At 42.9% G+C, this 20369-nt stretch overlaps 1 protein-coding gene across 1 annotated transcript; it reads right to left on the bottom strand.

The window, feature by feature from the left end:
- Positions 1–8073: 8073 nt before the first annotated feature.
- On the bottom strand, positions 8074–19723 carry LOC144589428 (uncharacterized). The gene is made up of 3 exons (XM_078394026.1): positions 18140–19723; positions 14326–18100; positions 8074–14290 (listed from the first exon to the last, which is right to left on the bottom strand). Exon 2 carries the CDS (start codon positions 17342–17344, stop codon positions 14777–14779), a length of 2568 nt encoding a protein of 855 aa, XP_078250152.1. The 5' UTR covers positions 17345–18100; positions 18140–19723; the 3' UTR covers positions 8074–14290; positions 14326–14776.
- Between the last annotated feature and the right edge of the window lie 646 nt (positions 19724–20369).

The following is a 20369-nucleotide window of genomic DNA, read 5'->3' as shown; positions in this document are numbered from 1 at the left end:
ATAAGAAAGCAAGGATGAAATATCTCAACAGCTTGTCTGCCCCCATTGGTTCCATATCTGCCAGGCACATGTTGGACTACTTAGTTACCAGCAGCTCCATCAATGTGCTACAGCTCAGTCTTAATCACTCACTTTCTTTGGACATTAGCCATAACAGTTATATGGAATCTCCTCATTTAAAGATGGTATGCCTCTTATTACCTAATGCTATTTATTACTATTGTTACCACTGCCTCTTCTTCTTCTTCTTTTGATAGTACTGTTACCATTACTGCTATTAACGATTCTGCTGACAGCAACAAGAATAACTGAAATTTATTTGCACCATTGTGAGGAGACTGCCCCCAGCAAGCCATCTGCCCTCAATCCCCTACAAACACACTGGGAGCCTGAATGGAGTAGCTACTCGTGCCTCTCAGAAAGGCTGAGAGAAAGGAAGCCCAGGTATCTCCAGTGAGCCAGCAGATAAGGAACAGCTGACAGATTGGGAGGCAGTTCCATCAAGAAGGTTAAAGGAGGGTGTCGAAGAAAGGCTTGGGATTCTCTTTAGGCCTGGAACACCCAGCAAGGGATTGACCAAGGATAAAAGAGACCTGGGAGGCTGTGGCAGGGTAGATGGAGCCTGTCCTCTGCACGACTTTGGTGCCGGGGACTTCTACCACCCCAGCGCCAAAGAAGGCTCCAGCCCCAATAACTTTGTTGTGGTCAAGATGCATGACGAGTCCTGCAGCACCCATACCCAAGCAGTGAAGGTGCTGGCAGCACAAACAGAAGCATGAGAAGAGGAGGAGGAGGCCCTTTGAGGAACAGGAGGACAGCCAATGCTCACCAGTCACCCATCAACCCTCACTGAAGGACTTCAAGCCCAGCCCAGACTGGGTTTATTTATTATTAGGACTTCACAGGCCTTGAGTGATGGGAACTGAGACCAGCACTGAACTGACTACAGTGGTGCCTTGCTTAGCGATTGCCTCGTTTAATGATGTATTCTCTTAGCGATGAGGTTTTTGGAGCGATCTTGCGCTCTGTTTAGCGATGTTTCCAATGGGGGAATTTCACATAGTGATGTTCGGGACCTTGCTTCGCTTAGCAATGACAGTTTAGGTCCCCTGTTTCGCTTAGCGATGTTTTTGACAGCTCCGTTTTCGCTATTTTTAAAAGGTGTTAAATTGTTTTAAAAGGGTTTAGAGTGCTTGAAATTGTTAGTACACTTAATAAACCATTTGTTAACCAAATTTGGCTTCGTTCTGACTCTTTTTGAATTTTTGGTCGTTTTTTTTCCTCCCCCATTGAAATGCATTGAAAAGGTTTCAATGCATTCCAATGGGGGAACCGCATTTCGCTTTGCGATGTTTCCTATGGCGATTTTCACTTAAGGATGGCAATCCGTTCCCATTGGAACGGATTATCCAGTTTTCAATGCATCTCTATGGGGAAACGTGTTTCGCTTAGCGATGTTTTCCCATAGCAATGAATTTTTTGGAATCAATTAAAATTGTTAAACGAGGCACCACTGTACTTCCAGGGGACTAGTGCAGGAAACACAGCCTCCTGGGGTGCAGGAAGGCAGTAACAAGTAACTGCTGGTAAAAGAAAGCCTGCCTTATCAATCAATCAATCATCCCACTCATATCAGCAACCTGGAGCCAACGGAGTTATTGGTGGGAGACCCCAAGGCCACGGGTTCCACCAGGGAGAGGGGCAGCAGGTCTCACAACCATCAAATTACCTGTAGATTAACAAAAGAAAGGCTGAATCTGTGGATATCATGAACTATATCCTAGTGATAGGAAGACTTCAGGGATTGGGAAGCTTCCTTGGACGAGGGTTACTAGAACACCAAGATGCATCAACTTGATATACAAATTAGCCAAGGTGGAAGTTGGGGAGAGAAACACAGAGTCCTTTTTTTGCACACACATGTATTTACTCCTCACTCCACTGTCTCCCAGCTTGTCTCATTTTCGCAACCTAATTTCAGGTTTAAGGTTTGTGTAGCAGGAGTCTTTGTGTTGATGGAAGTGTTGAATAACTGAAAATGATAAACACTTGCTGCTCTACTGAAGATCACCTCAGCATCACCTCATCCCATCTGCCCTCTGTTTTTCCTTGCTGTATATGACAACAAATGATCAGATTTTGCAGATGTTAATAAAATATAATGCCAAATGCCAAACACACTTGCAATTTATAAAACACCAAGACAATTTCCAAGCTCATTTTGTTTCCTGGTGTCCTGAGTCGCTGGTGTGTGTCATGAAGTTTCCTGCTGTTAAATTCTCTGTCTACTTGAGTGTTCCACTTCTCTCCCCATACACCGTCTGTCTCCTTCCCTTCACAAGACTTCTTTTCAACATTCAAAGCTGAAATGCTGAACGTTAAAGAGCAGGAGAGCCAAGAATAGAAGATTAGGAACTTAAGCAGTTTCTCAGTTCTTTGAAGGGTCCCCACAGATAGCCAGTATATGGAGCCCCCAATGGAGAACTTCATTGAGAACACAATCCTCCATCTTAGGGACTCTTCACCAACACAAACAAGTGGAACAGCATGCCATTCTTCCTACAGTGATCGATGAAATGCATAGTTGAATACGAAAAAAGATGCATATGCTAACTAAAGGAAGCTAAATCACAAGTAAGCAGCCAAATGTGTTCTAAAACAGTACCACAGGAGGCACAGCTGTTCAACAAGACCTATGGAGTGTCTTCTAGTACAGAAATATTTTTGTTCCTCATCCCAGGAGCACCTGTACTTTCAGTCACCATGCAACATGATAGAGTGGGAACATCTGATAGTGAGTTCCCTCAGCTTCTGGCTTGGAGCCAAACACAGCTGTGTGCCTGCTTGAGGCAGCTTATATCACCCACAAAACAATTAAAGCAATGAACTTCCAAAGTTCAAATTTGTGATACATCACACACACTTACGCTTTTTCTCTCTCTCTCTCTCTCTCTCTCTCTCTCTCTCTCTCTCACACACACACACACACACACACACACACACACACACACACACACACACACACACACACACACACACACACACACACCTCTGCTGGATATCTCAGTGGTTTAGGCATTTGGCTGTGGAACCAGAGGTTGGGAGTTCAATTCCCTACTGTGCCTCTTTGACGGGGCACAGTAGGAAATGATGATCCATAGGTTTCCTTCCAGGTCTGCAATTCTAAGATGATTTATAGATGATTTATAGATGATTTATACATCTCCCTCCCTCCCTCCCTCTCTCTCTCTCTCTCTCTCTCTCTCTCTCTCTCTGTGTGTGTGTGTGTGTGTGTGTGTGTGTGAGAGAGAGAGAGAGATGCATTGCAAATTTTATATATAGTAAAGAAAATATTCACATGCACACACAAAATAAAGATTAACCCCAGGAGCCAAAGAACTGTGTGAACGGGGCCTTGTGAGTTGCAGTTTCCTCTGTGCCCTCTTCTTGGAAGGACAATTGAACTTTTTTCCCCCCAAATCTGTGTATTAATACTACATGGGATGAGATTGCTGGTATTTGTGGGGTTTTTGTGGGGGTTCTGTGCCTCCAGGTCCGAATAGACTTAACAGCAATGCTAACAGCCCTTTCAAGGTGAGATACTTAAGAAGTGCTTTTACCATTTCCCCTCTCCCAGTCAGTTTCCATGTGGGGATTTGAACTCTATTCTCCAGAGTCCTAGTCTGTCACTCTATCCACTATACCACACTGGGAATCAAGAGGGCTTTTTATAAAGATAATAAAGAAAACTCCCATAAGCCACGAACCACATCCCTCTGGTACTTTGAAACCAAAGTTTCCAATCTTTTTTTTTTGTTTTCACCATTCGGCAACTACACAGGCATTCTGCTCACATGCCCAACTAGTTTCATCAAGGTGCATTAAATTTCATATTTAATATCCGGTTGTTTGACATTTCAATCAGTTCCAAGGAAGCCCTCACTTTTGCATTTTGTTTGCATTACAGTTTCTGTTCACGACATCAGTACTGTCACTCGAAATACCAAGGAAGCCATCTGGTCTCCACCAGCATTGAACAATGTTATTTATTACTATCACAGGAGACAACTTCTCACCCTCATAGTAAGATGATTTGAGCACATTGCAGCACTTCAGCAGGGAGAGATGTCACAAAATGAATTTAACAGAAGACTCACATCACAAAACTAATAGTAGAATTGCCATATTTTTCATTCATCATTTATGACCAAAAAACATTTTTAAATATTGTTCAGTTTGCTCAGGGCTGGTTTTTCACCCACATGTACCAACATCACTGGATGGCCACAGTGTAGGATGGTCACATACACTCTGCCAGCATGTCAGGGGAAAGATTATACTAGTAGGCATGGAAGACAATTTCATTTTACAGTGGTGCCTCGCTAGACAACAATAATCCATTCCACTGAAATCGCTGTTTAGCAAAATCATTGTCTAGCAAAAAGCATTTCCCCACTGGAATGCATTGTAACCTGTTTAATGCATTCCAATGGGGAAGAATCATCATTGTCTAGCGAAGATTGGCCATAGGAAAACTGCCTTGCAAACCATCGATCAACTGTTTAGATCACTGTCTTGCGAAATTTAGCTCCTGAAAACACCTGTTTTGCAAGCGCGGAGGGAGCTGTCAAAACCGTCGTCTAGCAAAAATCAGCCTGCGAAGCAGGGACCAAACATTGTCCAGTGAAATTCCCCCATAGGAATCACTGTTTTGCAAATCACTATAGCGATCGCAAAAAATCAATGTATACAAAAAAAACCCTGTCATGTGGGGTAACTGTCTAGCGAGGCACCACTGTATTTGTATTTTAATACAAGCATATCAAAAATGTGTTTGCTGAATCAACATGACAGCTGGCACACAATTGTCCAGCTTTCATGATCCTCTGAAACAAAAAGGACAGAGCCAAGGAGGACACAGTGCTGGGTGCCCCACACACCTTCCACAGTGCCCCATTAATGAGTCCTACCACCCAGTTATTGATATTTGGTTGCTGGCTGGAGAGAAGGGTTTGACTGTTTCCTGGGGAGGGCCCTGCTCCATCCATGACCCACAGATGTGTATCAACCAGTAAGTAAAAGCACCTGGGTGCATGCAAGTGCAAGGCCCAGGGGATAAATAGGGGAGCAGCCAATAATGTAGCCACCATGGTTGCCACAACCACCAGGGAGAACCAAATGATGCAGCAGACAAGGAAATGGAGGAAGAGGACTGGGTAGACATCTCAGGTGGATGGACATCCCAGGAGAAGCTGCCACTGGACACTTTTTACACTCTTGATTAGAGATGGGCACAAATGGACACAATGGTGGTTCCTGGTTCCTCTGTGTCCACAATCCAGAAATGATAAATCATGCCAAAGGTTTTTTTTAAAAACGAACAATTTTTGCTTTGTTCAGTTTGGGTCTATCTCTAAATGAGGGAGGCTTTCTGTAAAGCTCAGCTATGCAGAAAGTTCCCCTTCATGGCTTCCCCACCCTGTGATTCCCCTTCATGGGTGCCAGCACCTACCTTACTTGCTACAGCCCTCTTCCTCCCCCCCCCCCCGCTATACCATGCAGCTGAATAGGTCAGTAGGCTGTATGGAGTCTACATCCTGCCCCAGTGCTTCTTGGGAGGCTTAGGGTACTGTGGGAAGTGCAATTCTTTGTTGGTTTCCTATAGATAGCCCAATGGGTAGCAAAACTACACTTCCAACAATACCCTAAGCTTCCCAGGAAGTAGGCCCCAGACAGCTTACTGTCCTACTCAGCTAGGGAGCTGCAGTGTGGAGGAGGCTTAGAACAAGTCACTCACTCACTCATTCATTCATTCATTCATTCATTCATTCATTCATTCATTCATTCATTCATTCATTCATTCCTTTGATTTGTATACCACCCTATTAGTGCCAAAACAGTATTCTGGGTGGTTTACATACGGTTAAAAACCTATAAAAATTAATATAACATAAATAACAAAAACTTGGTCTAAAAACTTAATGGTGCAACCAATTTTTGAAGAAAGGCAAGATTGGAGGTGAGACATTCAACCAGGTCCAATGCCTGGAGTCTGTTCTGCAATGGATGCAAGAGAATGGACTGAGGCTGAACCCAGATAAGACTGAGGTCCTGAGAGTGGGTGGCCCCGCCATCAGTGGTTTGAGAAACTCCCTCTCTTTTGGGGGAGTGACTCTCACCACGAAGAGTGAGGTTCACAGCTTGGGGGTCCATCTGGATCTGGTGCTTACCATGGAAACCCAGGTGGCATCAGTGGTCTGTTCCACCTATTCCATCTTAGGCTGATTGCCCTGGTCCATGCACTTGTAGTCTTGAGATTAGACTACTGTAACGCTCTCTACATGGGGCTACCTTTGAGATTGATGTGGAAGCTTCAGATGGTGCAGAATGCGACAGCCAGACTTCTCACCAGGGAGAGAAAATATCAACATATTTTTCCCACTTTAGCTGCCCTTTATTGCCTGCCCGTTCACTTCTGCATTGATTTCAAAGTGTTAATGATGACATATAAAACCCTAAATGGTTTAGGACCTCAATGTCTAGCTAAATGCCTCCTCCCACCTAGATCTACCTGAATCACTCGTTCTAGCCAGGATGGATGGCTGAGGGGCCTAACGCTGAGGGAGGCCTGGAGAGAAAGAAGAAGAAACCGGGCTTTCTTGGCAGTGGCTCCCTGCTTTTGGAACAATCTGCCCATAGAGATTTGCCTGGCTTCCTCTCCGGGTGTTTTTAAGAGCAAACTTAAGACCTGACTGTTTAGGCAGGCTTTCCCTCCTGCCATCACTTAATTACTTTGCCATCTTGATTTATATTATTAATCTTGCCTCTATTTTATTATATTGTTTTTATTTTTATGTTTTATTGTTAGCAGCCCAGAATATACTTTGGTCTAGATGGGCAGGGTATAAACTGAATGAATGAATGAATGAATGAATGAATGAATGAATGAAGGCCTCCCTGAATAGTAGTGTTTTTAACTGCCTCCTAAATGAATACAGGGAGATGTCCAGGCAGAGTTCCTCTGGGAGTTGATTCCATAATGTGAGTGCTGCCATGAGAAGGCCCTACCTCTAGTAGATAACTTTCAGGCCTCTCTCAGAGTGACTATACAGAGGAGATTGACCTGAGAGGATCTGGTGGGTCAGGCAGATGTCATTGGGGAAAGACACTCCAACAGGTAATGTGGTCCCAAACCATGAATGTGAGTGGCCCCAAACCCCCAAACGTGAGTGTCAGAACCTTGAACCTGATCCAAGACACAACAGACAACTAGTGAAGACTGAGAAGCACTGGGGTGATGTGATCAAATTTGCTCACACCAGCCACCAGTCTGGCCGCCACATTCTAGACCCACTGTAGTCTCTTGGGCAGTCTCAAGGGAAGAGAGTGTTACAGTAGTCAATCCAGGAGATGGCCAGTGCCTGCACCCACACCCTGAATGAGCCCTCATCTAGATAGGTGCAGAGTTGGGCATAAGCCTGAGCTGATTAAAAGCTAATCTGGAAACCACTGCAATCTGGGAATCCCAAGAAAGAACTGGGTTAAGAAGAACACCCACATTATGAACTTGATCTCTAAATGGCAGAGCAGTGCCATCCAGTGTAGGGATAATTCCCCCCACAACCTTGCAGAGCCCCCTCCCCCAGAACAGAATCTCCATCTTGTCTGGATTCAGTTTGAGCCTGTTCGCCCTGGTCCATTCGAGTATCAAAGCCAGGCATTGCTGAAATGTCTTGAAGGCCTCCACTGCAGAGGTGGTAAAGAAGAGATAGACTTGTGCATCATCAGCATACTGATGAGCACCTCCTATCTTCCTCTTGTATGAGCTTTGAGTGTGTTGGTGCCTCTCCTTCCTCTCACCATCCCTGTCTTTTTTTCTTCTTTTTGATGGTGCAAATCACACTGCCTGATAGGCTTTTGTACACTTGCTAGACAAGTGACGATGGGCAGAAGTAAAATCTTCCTGTCAGCCTGGCACCTGAAACTGATGATGCTGCATCACCCTCAGGTCATCAGCCATTTCATGAGAAATGGTTTTCTCATAAAAATCAAGAAATGCATAAATCCCATCATGGGTGCAGACAAGGATCTGGTCAGAGTGTCAGCAAAAGGGCACAAGGCAGTGCCAGCACATATCTGTGGGCCTTTATTCAGGTAGGGGGCTGCTGAACATCACTAATGCACATATATATTCAGTTCACATAAGTCTGCAGCTGAAGTTGTAGAATTTGCAGACAGATTTACTATTGTATCTGTAGTTTGTGAGAACCAGGCCTTCATGAAATATCCTGTCACAACACGCTCTTTTTTTGCAGTGAAAATCAATGGAATAAATCCTACCTTACTTTACAAGATTGTACTTTACTACAAGCAACCGGCGATGGAGCTCTTAAGGTACCATGTACCACATTCTAAATGACTGTAGCTAGAATATCCTCACCTGCACAGTTGTATTTATAGAAAAGAAAGCTTCAGATAAATTGTGCACATTTCTACCACGGGAAGTTGCTGCAGGATGTGGAGTTCAATAGATCACCCATCCAATCCCCTAACATGCCAAAATCTATTATATTGCTGTTTGTTGTAATGATTCCCAAAGTTCTTACACTATATTTAACAGCCTTAAGAGAAAAAAAAAAGTTCTTCAAATATATGGCCAAAATCCATGTCCACAGAGAAAGCATTTTCATTGTTTATGACTCTCTTTTTTTGGTAGCATACACCATGGATCTGCTACAATTCATTTCCCTTTTTTCCCCAAAAGCCATTTGAAAATCATTATCCTCCAGTTTAACTCGATTCTAAGCTCTGCCCTTGATCTATTTTTAAGCGGCTCTGATTTTTTTTCCTGGAGTTTAACTCTCCACATCAATTTTGGAGGAACAAGCATTTCTTCTGGTTTCCCTGAGAGATTTCAGAATCTCAAAGCAATTTGTCCCCCAAATTATTATGAACTCTTTCCTACTTCTCTGCTGCAATGCCCCCAATTGCGTTTTGACTTCCAAGAAGCAGAACTTGTTTCTTCTTGTGGAAACTTTTATTTCCTCAGTTCTGTGTAGAGGCTTGTCTTGCTGGGCATTTAAAAGTTTGTTTTTCCCCTCCTAGTCAAAAATAGAAAGTCATGGTTTCTAGTAGATAAGCTTCAGTTTATTGATTTTTAAAAAGCTTGAAGTTTTGCTTCTCATCTATTTCAATACAACTTGCCTTGTATGCAGTTACTTTTTATTATCACCATTGTATCTTGCAAAAATTGCATTTACTTCTTTCAGAGTTTTGAACCTTCCAATGCTTCCTCTGAGGTCCACTGATCAGGGAAGAAGTCCAGTGAAACATATTGAATCATGTTTCCCTCAACTCGAGTTTCAATAACAGAAAATGCAGAGTTGAGACAGCAAAAAAATGCCACCAGACTAAAATCCCCAGATTCCAGAAACAAACTGCCTTTGCAAAGGTTTCAGAAATACGTCTGGTCTGAGGTCTACTGGGGTGGCCAGGCAAAAATTAACCAAGGAGCAAATGTCCTCACTCCCTCACTATATGTAGTGGTCAATCCAGTCATGCTATTTTGGCTCACAAGGGAAAACTTCTCACAAGTGTCTCTTCACCTTCTCTGCCATTATAATTAATAATTAATTAATTCCTGCTCTCATGGTTGCTATTGTTTTTGATTAGGGTGACAAATTCATCAACTAACAAGTGGCTGTCCATTCGTAACACCTTAAACCTGCTTCCTGAAGCATCCGCCTTTCTCTTTTTAATCATATGATCAATTCTACATGCTTAGACCCCAGAATGCTTTTCAATAAAGAATGTAAGAGGGATAGGTAGTATCTGCTCTGCATTCATTTTATTTCTTTCATTTCTGCACCACTTTTCTCCTGGGCAGATTCCTCTTTAGAAGACACATGATTTAAGGACAGTTTAAAAACACTTTTAAAAGACAGATGAAAAAGCAATCCACAATGCAAAATCTTGTAAAAGCCTTTCTTCAGCTACCTGGTTTCAAGGTATGATCAGGTGGAGCTTTGTTCTGCTATTTAGTCCACTTTGAGAATGAGATGGTTCACTTCTCTATCCAGCACCTCCATGACATATATGAAATCAAGAATCAGCCCATCCCTCATCCATACATACCCACGCCTGGGAGGAGCTACTGTTTTTTTTATTGCAGGCTGGATTGATCTGTTTTGTTTTGTTCTTGGCACCACAGAGCTTCAGACCATTTTTGGTGCTCTCCTCTTTCACCCTCATTAAGAGCTCCTTTAATTCCTCCTCACTTCCTGCCATCAGAGTGGTATCTTCTGCATATCGGAGGTTGTTGATATTTCTTCCAGCTATCTTAATTCTGGCTTGGGATTCATCCAGTTCTGCCTTTCGCATGATGTATTCTGCATACAAGTTAAATAAACAGAGAGACAATATACAGTCTTGTCGTGATCCTTTCCCAATTTTGAACCAATCAGTTGTTCCATATCCAGTTCCAACTGTTGCTTCCTGTCCTACATATAGATAAGGTGGTCAGGCACTCCCATTTCTTTAAAAATTCACCATAGTTTGCTGTGGTCCACACAGTCAAAGACTTTTGCATAGTCAATGAAGAAGAAGTAGATGTTTTTCTGAAACTTTCTGGCTTTCTCCATAATCCAGCGCATGTTAGTAATTTGGTCTCGAGTTCTTCTGCCCCTTTGAAATCCAGCTTGTAATTCTGGGAGTTCTCAGTCCACATACCGCTGAAGCCTACCTTGTAGGATTTTGACCACAACCTTGCTAGTGTGTGAAATGAGTGCAATTGTATGGTAGTTGGAGCATTCTTTGGCACTGCCCTTCTTTGGGACTGGGATGTAGACTGATCTTTTCCAATCCACTGGCCACCGCTGAGTTTTCCAAACTTGCTGGCATATTGAATGTAGCACTTCAACAGCATCATCTTTTAAGATTTTAAATAGTTCTACTGGAATGCCATCACCTCCACTGGCCTTGTTGTTAGCCATGCTTTCTAAGGCCCACTTGATTTCACTCTCACACTATCTGGGTTGTCCGGGACATCCAGATCTTTCTGGTATAGTTCCTCTTTGTATTCTTCCCACCTCTTTTTGATGTCTTCTGCTTCTGTCAGGTCCCTGCCATTTTTGTTCTTTATCATGTCCATCTTTGCACAAAATGTTCTTTTAATTGTTGTTGTAGGTTTTTCAGGCTCTTTGACCATGTTCTGAATGTTGTTCTGAATAACCTTCAGAACACGGCCAAAGAGCCCAAAAAATCCACAACAACCATCAGATCCCAGCCGTGAAAGTCATCGAGAATACATTGCTCCTTTAATATCTCCAATTTTCTTGAACAGATCTCTGTTTTTTTCCTTTCTATTATTTTTCTCTATTTCTTTGTACTGTTCATTTAAGGAGGCCCTCTTGTCTCTCCTTGCTGTTCTTTGGAAGTCAGCATTTAATTTTCTGTAACTTTCCCTATCTCCCTTGCATTTTGTTTCCCTTCTCTTCTCTGCAATTTGTAAGGCCTCATTGGACAGCCACTTTGCTTTCTTGCATTTCCTTTTCTTTGGGATGGTTTTTGCTGCTGTCTCCTGTACAATGTTACGAGCCTCCATCCATAGTTCTTCAGGCACTCTGTCCACTAAATCTAGTTCCTTAAGTCTGTTCTTCACTTCCACTGTGTATTCATAAGGCATTTTGTTTAGATCATACCTGACTAACGCAGTGGTTTTTCACCCATACCTTCAATCAAATCATCATTCCTTATTGCATTTGCAAGCATTTCAATAATCAAACAAAACAGAACTGGAGAAAGAGGGCAAACCTGTCTAGTGCCTTGGCCTAGAGTGAAATTAATTTCCTTAACCTTTTCTAGAATTCAGCAGAAATAACTAGGAGAGAGACACTTCCAATATTGTGCAAAAAGCCAACTAGAACAGTGAAGAAAATTGAGCAGCACAAAAATAGGCTTGCTAGCTTCTTGATATTAAATCCATAGGACCACTCTGCAGAGAAACTGAAAATGCCTGCTACTGATGAGTTCATGTCAAAGCTATAGCTTTACTAAAGATCTGCGTTCTTCCTGTCTAAGCTTCATAACACTCCAAGAGTTCTTTTCATTTCACTAGAAGTCTCAGCTGTGATGTACTTTCTGCTTCTGTAGTTTTCTCCTTTTCTATGCTTGGTTGAATTTCAAAACTCTAAACAACCAACTTTGCTAGTTACCACAGCACGAGATCAAGGCACTAATGCTCAACTGCTGTCTAACAGAATCTTTTCAAGTGCAAGTTCATTGTAATAGCTCCTGTCACCACTGGAGCATTTCTTCATTCATGACCATGGTGCCACCAAGGTTACTGAGCAAAACTACCCAATAAAAATGTATTCCTCCGATAAGTTTCCTGCTGCAAATTTCATTGGGAGGGGAGCCAACCAAAGTAGCCAATACAAACATTTCTATAATCATGTTTAAGGGTTTGTAGTTGTTCTTTGCTGATGGATGTGGTTGCTTACACTGATGGACACTTCTGGTCAAAACAAGCATAGGTACCTTTCCAACTAAAAGGCAAACAAAACAGCATTATTTGATTTGGCTTTTGCCATTTGGTTCCCGTAACTACAGTCCTTAAAGTAAGTCTGGAAATAGATGTGTCAGAATATTTGGCTGGTAATCTAGTTTGGCTCTAACATTGCTTTTGTGAGACTCACGAAACTGATTTTTCATTTCTTACCTTTCATCCAGAGATTACAATATTAGCTTGAAAACAAAAGAGCCTTAACATATTATGTTAACCATTAATATGGCCAAAAATCTAATCTGGATGCAAAACCAAAAAAGAAAAAAGAAAAAGAAAAGAAAGAAAGAAAACAAACCTATTTGAAAAAGCTAACAAATTCATTGTCCTCACAGGTACCACAGGTACCAAGTATCATCTTGTATTTCAGTATAGATATATTGTGTCAGTGCAGTTTTGTGTTGCTGTTGATATTGTGGTGACCTATGGCTTTAAACAATAAAGCTTGTTCTGTTCTGTTCTGAGCTTAGAAACATAAGATTGATAGGGAATGGTTGATACCATTGATATATTTTGTTGCAAGCCACTTCAAAAGGTCCTTGTAGAGTTTAAGTAGACTTCCCTAACCTGTCAGGCAAAAACAAAACAAAACTGTGTTCTTCAGACTTGCCCACAAAAACTCACATTAAAATATAGTAGGTAATCTTTAAGGTGCCACAACATTTTTGTCTTCTTTATTATTTATTTTTGTTTTGTTTTTGCCTGACTTGCTAGCATAGACTAACATGGCTGTCTCTCCTAAAACTTCCCTGACCTGTCCTATTCCATATGTGTACCAATCCCACAATCCCACTGTTGGCTGGAGATGGTAGATTTGCAATCTAATACATCTAGAAAGTACCAGTTGGGAAAAGTGGCCCTAAAGCATGGGTGTGCCCTTTAAACACTGCTGAGCGGTCCCCAACTGTTTTGGACTGCAGACCGGTTGGGGGGTGCGGGCTCCATGTGCGAGGGGACGGAGGTACCCCTGCACTTGCAGGGGGGTGTCACACTCATTTTTGGTGTTTGCAAAAGCATCATGATACAAGGCAAATTCAAGGAGGCAAGAATCTATAGCATAGTCAGATACCGTACAGTTGCTGTCTCAGTGGAATAAAATGAGGTAAGAAAAGGCAATCAACTTTCACTCCAGGATTCTTTCAGATTTCTAAATTGCCTCATTTATCCCACTAAACCACTACATGTTACAAATGTGAAGAATCATAAGGATGCCAATGACAGAAATTACTTCAGAAGTGAAAATTCTTTATCTGGCTCTATCTAATAGTCTCAAGGGAAGAGCAAAGGAATGCCCCAAAATTGGGAGAGTTTCCTGAGAAAGTTCAGCTAATGGAGGAGGAGAAGCCCAACAGGTGAGCAAGTACTGCGTCAAAGTCACTTTTCATTTTCCCATAAAATTTATACATTGGAGTTATATTATAGCTGCGCAAGACTGTAGCTATGTGTGACAACCCCAGACCTACTGGAGTATATCACCCTTTAATTATGCTGCCACCAACCATTCCCTATAAGAAGTCACACAGACCAGGAATGGATTTTTAACAAACAAAAGAACAAGGTTTATTTAAATAACAAACAGGGTAAATAAAAAGATCAAGTAAATAAGATACTGTAATGTGGCAAAGTCCCAAACATATACATATAACAGTTTGGTTCCCACAGAACCCTTTAAAATAAAGCACAGACCCTGAACCTATCAGTTCTGGCTACCTATAAAGAAACCTGAACCTATCAGTTCTGGCTACCTATAAAGAAACCTGAACCTATCAGGTATGTACTAACTGACACACAGACTCCCACTCCTCACTCTCCACACAAGCTCCAAATATATATACAGTACAGCTCCTCCCCCTGATGTCCCGCCTTCCACTCCCCATAGGATGGAACTTTCCCTCCAAACCCATGACAGACAGGTACCATCAGTGCTGTATGTAACACCTCCCCTCTTTATAAGTTGTTTTGCGGGGGGAAAGCTAAAGTGCTTTTCTACAAAAAAACAACCAGGATCAAAACACACAAAAACAGTTATACAATAACATACAATCCCATACTTACACTCTAGGTTAAACATATCAATTAGGCATTTAAACATTAACATTTACAATACATTAAGTCACCTTTATTAATACAAACCAAGCATGTTCAAAAAAAAAAACAGGTACATTTAACTTTTGGTCACCAAAATATACATAGTCCATGGTTTCTTCGCCGTCTTCATTCTTCGGTTCTTCTTGGCAATGCGTCAGCAACACAGTTCATTGACCCTCTGACCACCTTCACTTCAAAGTCATAATCTTGCAGGTTTAAAGCCCACCTCATAAGTTTACTATTGTGGGTTTTCATTGTCTTTAACCACTGCAGTGGTGAGTGGTCAGTGCACAGAACAAAATGTCTTCCCCAGATGTAAAGTTTGGCCTTCTGAATCGCGTATACTATGGCCAGGCACTCCTTTTCCACGGTTGCCAAATGTCTCTCACCTTTCTGGAGTTTCCTACTCAGGTAGGACACTGGATGCTGGTCACCATTTTCATCCTCCTGGCAAAGAACTGCTCCTACCCCGCTGTTAGACGCATCGGTGTAGATGATGAACTCCCGGTCGAAGTCTGGAGCACGCAGCACTGGATAATTGATGAGCGCCTCCTTCAACCTCCAGAACGCTTCCTCACAGTCGCTGGTCCACGGGATGCAGTCATCAGTCTTCTTCCGCGTCAGATCGGTCAGCGGAGTCGCTATCTCGCTAAACCTCGGGATGAACTTTCTGTAGTAGCCCACCAACCCAAGAAATGATTTGACTTTTTTCTTGGTGTTGGGTCTGAGCCAATCACGAACGGCTTCTATCTTGGCCTCTAGGGGTTTGATCACTCCTCCCCCTACTATGTGACCCAAGTATTTTATTTCTGGGCTACCCAGCTGCAGTTTGTTCTCTTTGCAGGGCCTAGGCCAAAGCACTTCCTCCCCTGGGTTAAAGTGCCTCTCCCTGGCTTTCTGGTCATACCAGGTTTTCTGTCTGACCTTCTGAGCTTGCAGGTTTTCTGCTGCTAGCTCTAGGTTTCTCTTTAGGTCATTCATTAAAGAGTCTATATATGTCACAATGTCTTGTGGGTCATCCTGGGTGATCTGCTCCCAATTCTGCTTGATTAAATCAAGTGGACCTTTCACCCTTCTCCCAAACAAAAGTTCAAACGGACTGAACCCGGTACTGGCTTGGGGCACTGATCGACAAGCAAACAAAAGGGATTGCAGCTTCTGGTCCCAATTGTTTGGATTCTCTGCCAAGTAAGCCCTAATCATGCGCATCAGAGTCCCATTGAACTTCTCCGTTAACCCATTACTTTCGGGGTGATAGGCAGTGGTTTCCTTGTGTTTAATTCCACAGATTTGCCATAACCGTTTCATGAGCTTCGATGTAAACGATGTGCCCAAATCTGTGATTATTTCTGAGGCAAATCCCATCCTGGACATATACCCCACCAAGGCATCTGCCACTGTGTTAGTTTCAATGTTAGTCAAGGGAATGGCTTCGGGGTACCTCGTGGCATGGTCCACAATGGTGAGGATGAACCGGTTCCCCCTCTTTGTGGCCTTGGGCAAAGGTCCCACAATATCCACTCCTATACATTTGAACGGGGTGTCAATCACAGGCAAAGGGCACAACTTCGCTTTGGTCCTGTCACGGTTTTTCCCCTGCCTCTGACACACATCACGTTGTTTACAGAACTCCTTGATCTGCTTCCCTATTTCAGGCCAGTAAAAATTTTGTGTGATTCTCTGCTGTGTTTTGTTCACTCCTAAGTGCGCAGCAAACATGTCAGAGTGCCCCCTTTGTAAGATCATGGGGCGATACTTTTTAGGTACCACTAGCTGACTTCTGATCCCATCTCCCCCTTTTGAGATATTCATTAGGGTCTCTCTATATAAAATTCCCTTTTTCTCACGAAATCTCGCTGGGGTTTCAGGTGTTAGCTGGGCGTCTGTCACCTGTTCAAAACACTTTTGGAGAGTGGCGTCTGCCTTTTGCTCTTGGCCAAATTTGCTGTCTGTGGTTAAGGTTTCCACCACAGCTTCGGAGCTACCCTCACCTGCTTCCGTCTCGGGCTCTCCAGTACCCCCCTGAACTGTCCCCGTGGTAGCTTGTGAACGTGTAATCACTAGCACCCGTTTCACATGTTCAGCCAGGTCATTTCCCACGAGCACGGCTACTGGCAGAGTCGATGAAATCGCTAGCCGCCAAACTCCCCTCCAGCCTTGAAAGCTCACAGGTACATCAGCTACTGGCAGTGAGATCACCTGTCCCTCAATCCCTGCCACCTTTAGGCTCTTATTTGGGATTATATACTCCCTAGGAATAATGTCTGGATGGCACAGGGTCACCTGGGACCAAGTATCCCTCAGCCCCCTATACTGATGGTCAAGTATTCCTACGTCCACCCCTGCGGTCTCAAACAATTGTGAATCTGTTCTCACTAGTAAGCAGCGCTTGACCTCCACAAGAGGACCATTTTCCCCAGCCTGATCAGCAGATGTAACTGTTCCAGATTGAGTAGCCATGGTAACAGGCTCCCTCAATGGCAAGGAGCTTTGCTCTGTCTGGACAAAGAACACAGCTTTTGGCTTGGTTCCTCTCAAATCATGAGGCAAATTTCCCTTTAGCTGCTTTAATTTCTCACACTCTGAGATTAGATGGCCCTTTCCTTGACAGAAATAACATTTTCTGCTGCATTTTGAGTCTTTCTCATCTGGTTTTGGTTTTCCCTCCAAAATCTGAGGTCTTGGTGGTTTCATGTCTGAGGGCTTCCCTTCAACATGCCCCCCCCTTGCTGGTTTTTCCCTGGTCCCTGAGAGTACTTGCTGTAGGTTTCTTTGGGTTTACCTACAGATTTCCCCTCAGCACCTAAGGGCTTTCTTATTTGGTAAATAAAATCTGCGATCTCTGCCGCCTCTGTCACAGATTTCGGTTTCCTCTCCCTCACCTGGAACTTCAGTTCCTCATGCAGGACTGAATAAAACTGTTCCAGCGCTATCAGGTCTTTGAGCTGCTGGAAGGTCTCTGTCCCCTCCTGAGACAGCCATTTCTCTAGCAACCTCACCAGTTGGGCCCCCACTTGGGTAAAAGTCTGCTCTGGTTTCTTTGTGAGTGACCTGAATTTTTGCCTCAGCTGTTCAGCAGTTATCCCATGTCTGGCAAACACCAGTTTTTTAAACTCAGCGAAATCTTTCAGCAGTTCCACTGGCATCCCTGCATAGACTTCTGCCAGGCTGCCACTGATCAAAGATCGCATAATGGTCATCTTCTCAGTTTCCCTTACTGAGAAGTCCACAAACGCTCTTTCCACGAGGGAAAAGAACACCTCAGGGCAATCTCCCTTGTTGTACACAGGGAATTTCTTCAGGTCAGTTTTAGACAATTGGCCCACCTCAGAATCTCTATTGTTATTATTATTCTGATTCATCATTTCCAATTTTCTTAACTCAAACGCCATTCTCTCTCTCTCCAATCTTTCTTCTCTTTCCATTCTCTCTCTCTCTAATTCAAATTGTCTTTGTTTCTCTCTTTCCCTTTCCTTCATTTCAAATTGCCTTTGTTTCTCTCTTTCCCTTTCCTGTTTCTCTTCCTTTTCCCTTTCAAACGCCATTCTTTCTCTCTCTAATCTTTCCTCCATTTCCCTCACCCTCAGTTCATGCTGTTGGGCTAGGAGCATTTTTCTGAGTTCTGGGTTCTGTTCTCCCGTGCTCTCATCCTGCACTGAGCCAAATTCCTCCTCAGAACCTTGGTCTACCTGTGGTTCTCTCACTTCACCCATTTCTGCCATTTGGCTTCGAGTCAAGGGCATAATCCCCACCCCCAGAACAGGCTGCCTTCAAAAGTCAAGCCTCAAAATAAAGCGACGACTTTTTCCCTTTTGCCTCAGAAACAGCCTTCTATAGATTGCTGCTGTTCCTTCAGCACTAACTTGCAACTGTTGCCAGGCAGAATCCACCCCCTCTGCTAGGCCTCTCAGCAGACAGGCTAGATCACTGTTACTTCACACAGCTTTGCCTCAGCTCTTTCCCGCCAAAACGGGTTGCCTCAGAGCTCCCTAATCTAGTCCCCAATCTGAGTGTGCACGTTCTTCCACTAGCCTACCTCCCCGTGAGGTAAGCCTAGAAGATTACCTACGCGCTCTCAGATTTTCCCTGACTAGACCCCCCTTGCTCTGGGCACACTTGCCAAGGCTTTGCTGGACCACTGGACAACCGGACTAGTCGTATCCCACACGCTGGACACCAATCAATGTGACAACCCCAGACCTACTGGAGTATATCACCCTTTAATTATGCTGCCACCAACTATTCCCTATAAGAAGTCACACAGACCAGGAATGGATTTTTAACAAACAAAAGAACAAGGTTTATTTAAATAACAAACAGGGTAAATAAAAAGATCAAGTAAATAAGATACTGTAATGTGGCAAAGTCCCAAACATATACATATAACAGTTTGGTTCCCACAGAACCCTTTAAAGTAAAGCACAGACCCTGAACCTATCAGTTCTGGCTACCTATAAAGAAACCTGAACCTATCAGGTATGTACTAACTGACACACAGTTGTACTCAGTCTGACACACAGACTCCCACTCCTCACTCTCCACACAAGCTCCAAATATATATACGGTACAGCTCCTCCCCCTGATGTCCTGCCTTCCACTCCCCATAGGATGGAACTTTCCCTCCAAACCCATGACAGACAGGTACCATCAGTGCTGTATGTAACACTATGTTATTGGGCAGCAGAGAAGATCAACATTCCACAAGGCAGTTATAAAAATTGAGGCAGAACAAAATAAAAATTATAACTTTGAAACTGGGTTTCAGATCAGCACCAAATTTGGCAAAATTGTAGCAGACAATCCGCTCTTGCTCTGTGCCAAATTTTGGGGGGTTTGAACAATGATTTATAATTTTCCAAAAAATAAAACTGTTTTGTCTCCCCCAGAGGCAGACCCAAATGACCCCACATTTAAAACAAATCACATAAACTGAAAAGACAAATCTTTCTTATCTTGAAAGAGAATGGTTGAATGCATCTGTTTTTTTATTTGGAAAGAATCCAAACTGCAGGGGCTGAAAGATTGATCCTCAAAAAGGCCTTTTAAAAGGGAAAAACAGGCATTTTGTCATAAGACTGAGCATGGTACAAGCTAGCTAAGGGGAGCTTTGCAGAATGAAGCATTGTATTAATTGATAGGCAGGGAGGGAGATATCTGGAGGGAAGGTCGCTGAAACAGATTGAAAAATTAGGTTTTCTTTAAAGAGGGAAAACAGGTTTGCTTCAAAGAAAGTAATGGAGTAACAGTCTTCCAGAAATAGGGATATTTTGCCATGTATCTTTAGTAAATATAATGTGAGAAATTTTGAAATCAAAGAGTCTCCTCACACAAGTTTTCAAAGGGGAAATCAGCTACACATCTGGAGCAATGTGAACTTTTGACCCTTTCAATCAGGACCTAATTATCTGACTCTTAGAACAAATGTTTTATCTTTTAACTCCTTCCTGGGCAAACAAGCTTATCAATATCATGCTTGCAAAGGGATTCTCTGTCTAGTTGTAAAAATTGAAACACAAAAATAATATTAAAAATAATTAAAATACAGAACTTCTGGATAGCTCAGTGGTTCAGGTATTGGAGCCCGAGGTTGGCAGTTCAATTCCCCACTGTGCCTCCTTGACAAGCACCTGGCCTCAGTGACCTGTAGGGTCCCTTCCAGCTCTGCAGTTCAAGAATTATTACTATCAGATATTTAAAATATATTTTAAAAATTATTATA

This window comes from Pogona vitticeps, chromosome 5, assembly GCF_051106095.1.
Source record: "Pogona vitticeps strain Pit_001003342236 chromosome 5, PviZW2.1, whole genome shotgun sequence".
Classification (NCBI taxonomy): Eukaryota; Metazoa; Chordata; class Lepidosauria; order Squamata; family Agamidae; genus Pogona; species Pogona vitticeps.
This window is presented reverse-complemented; position numbering and strand designations above follow the sequence as displayed.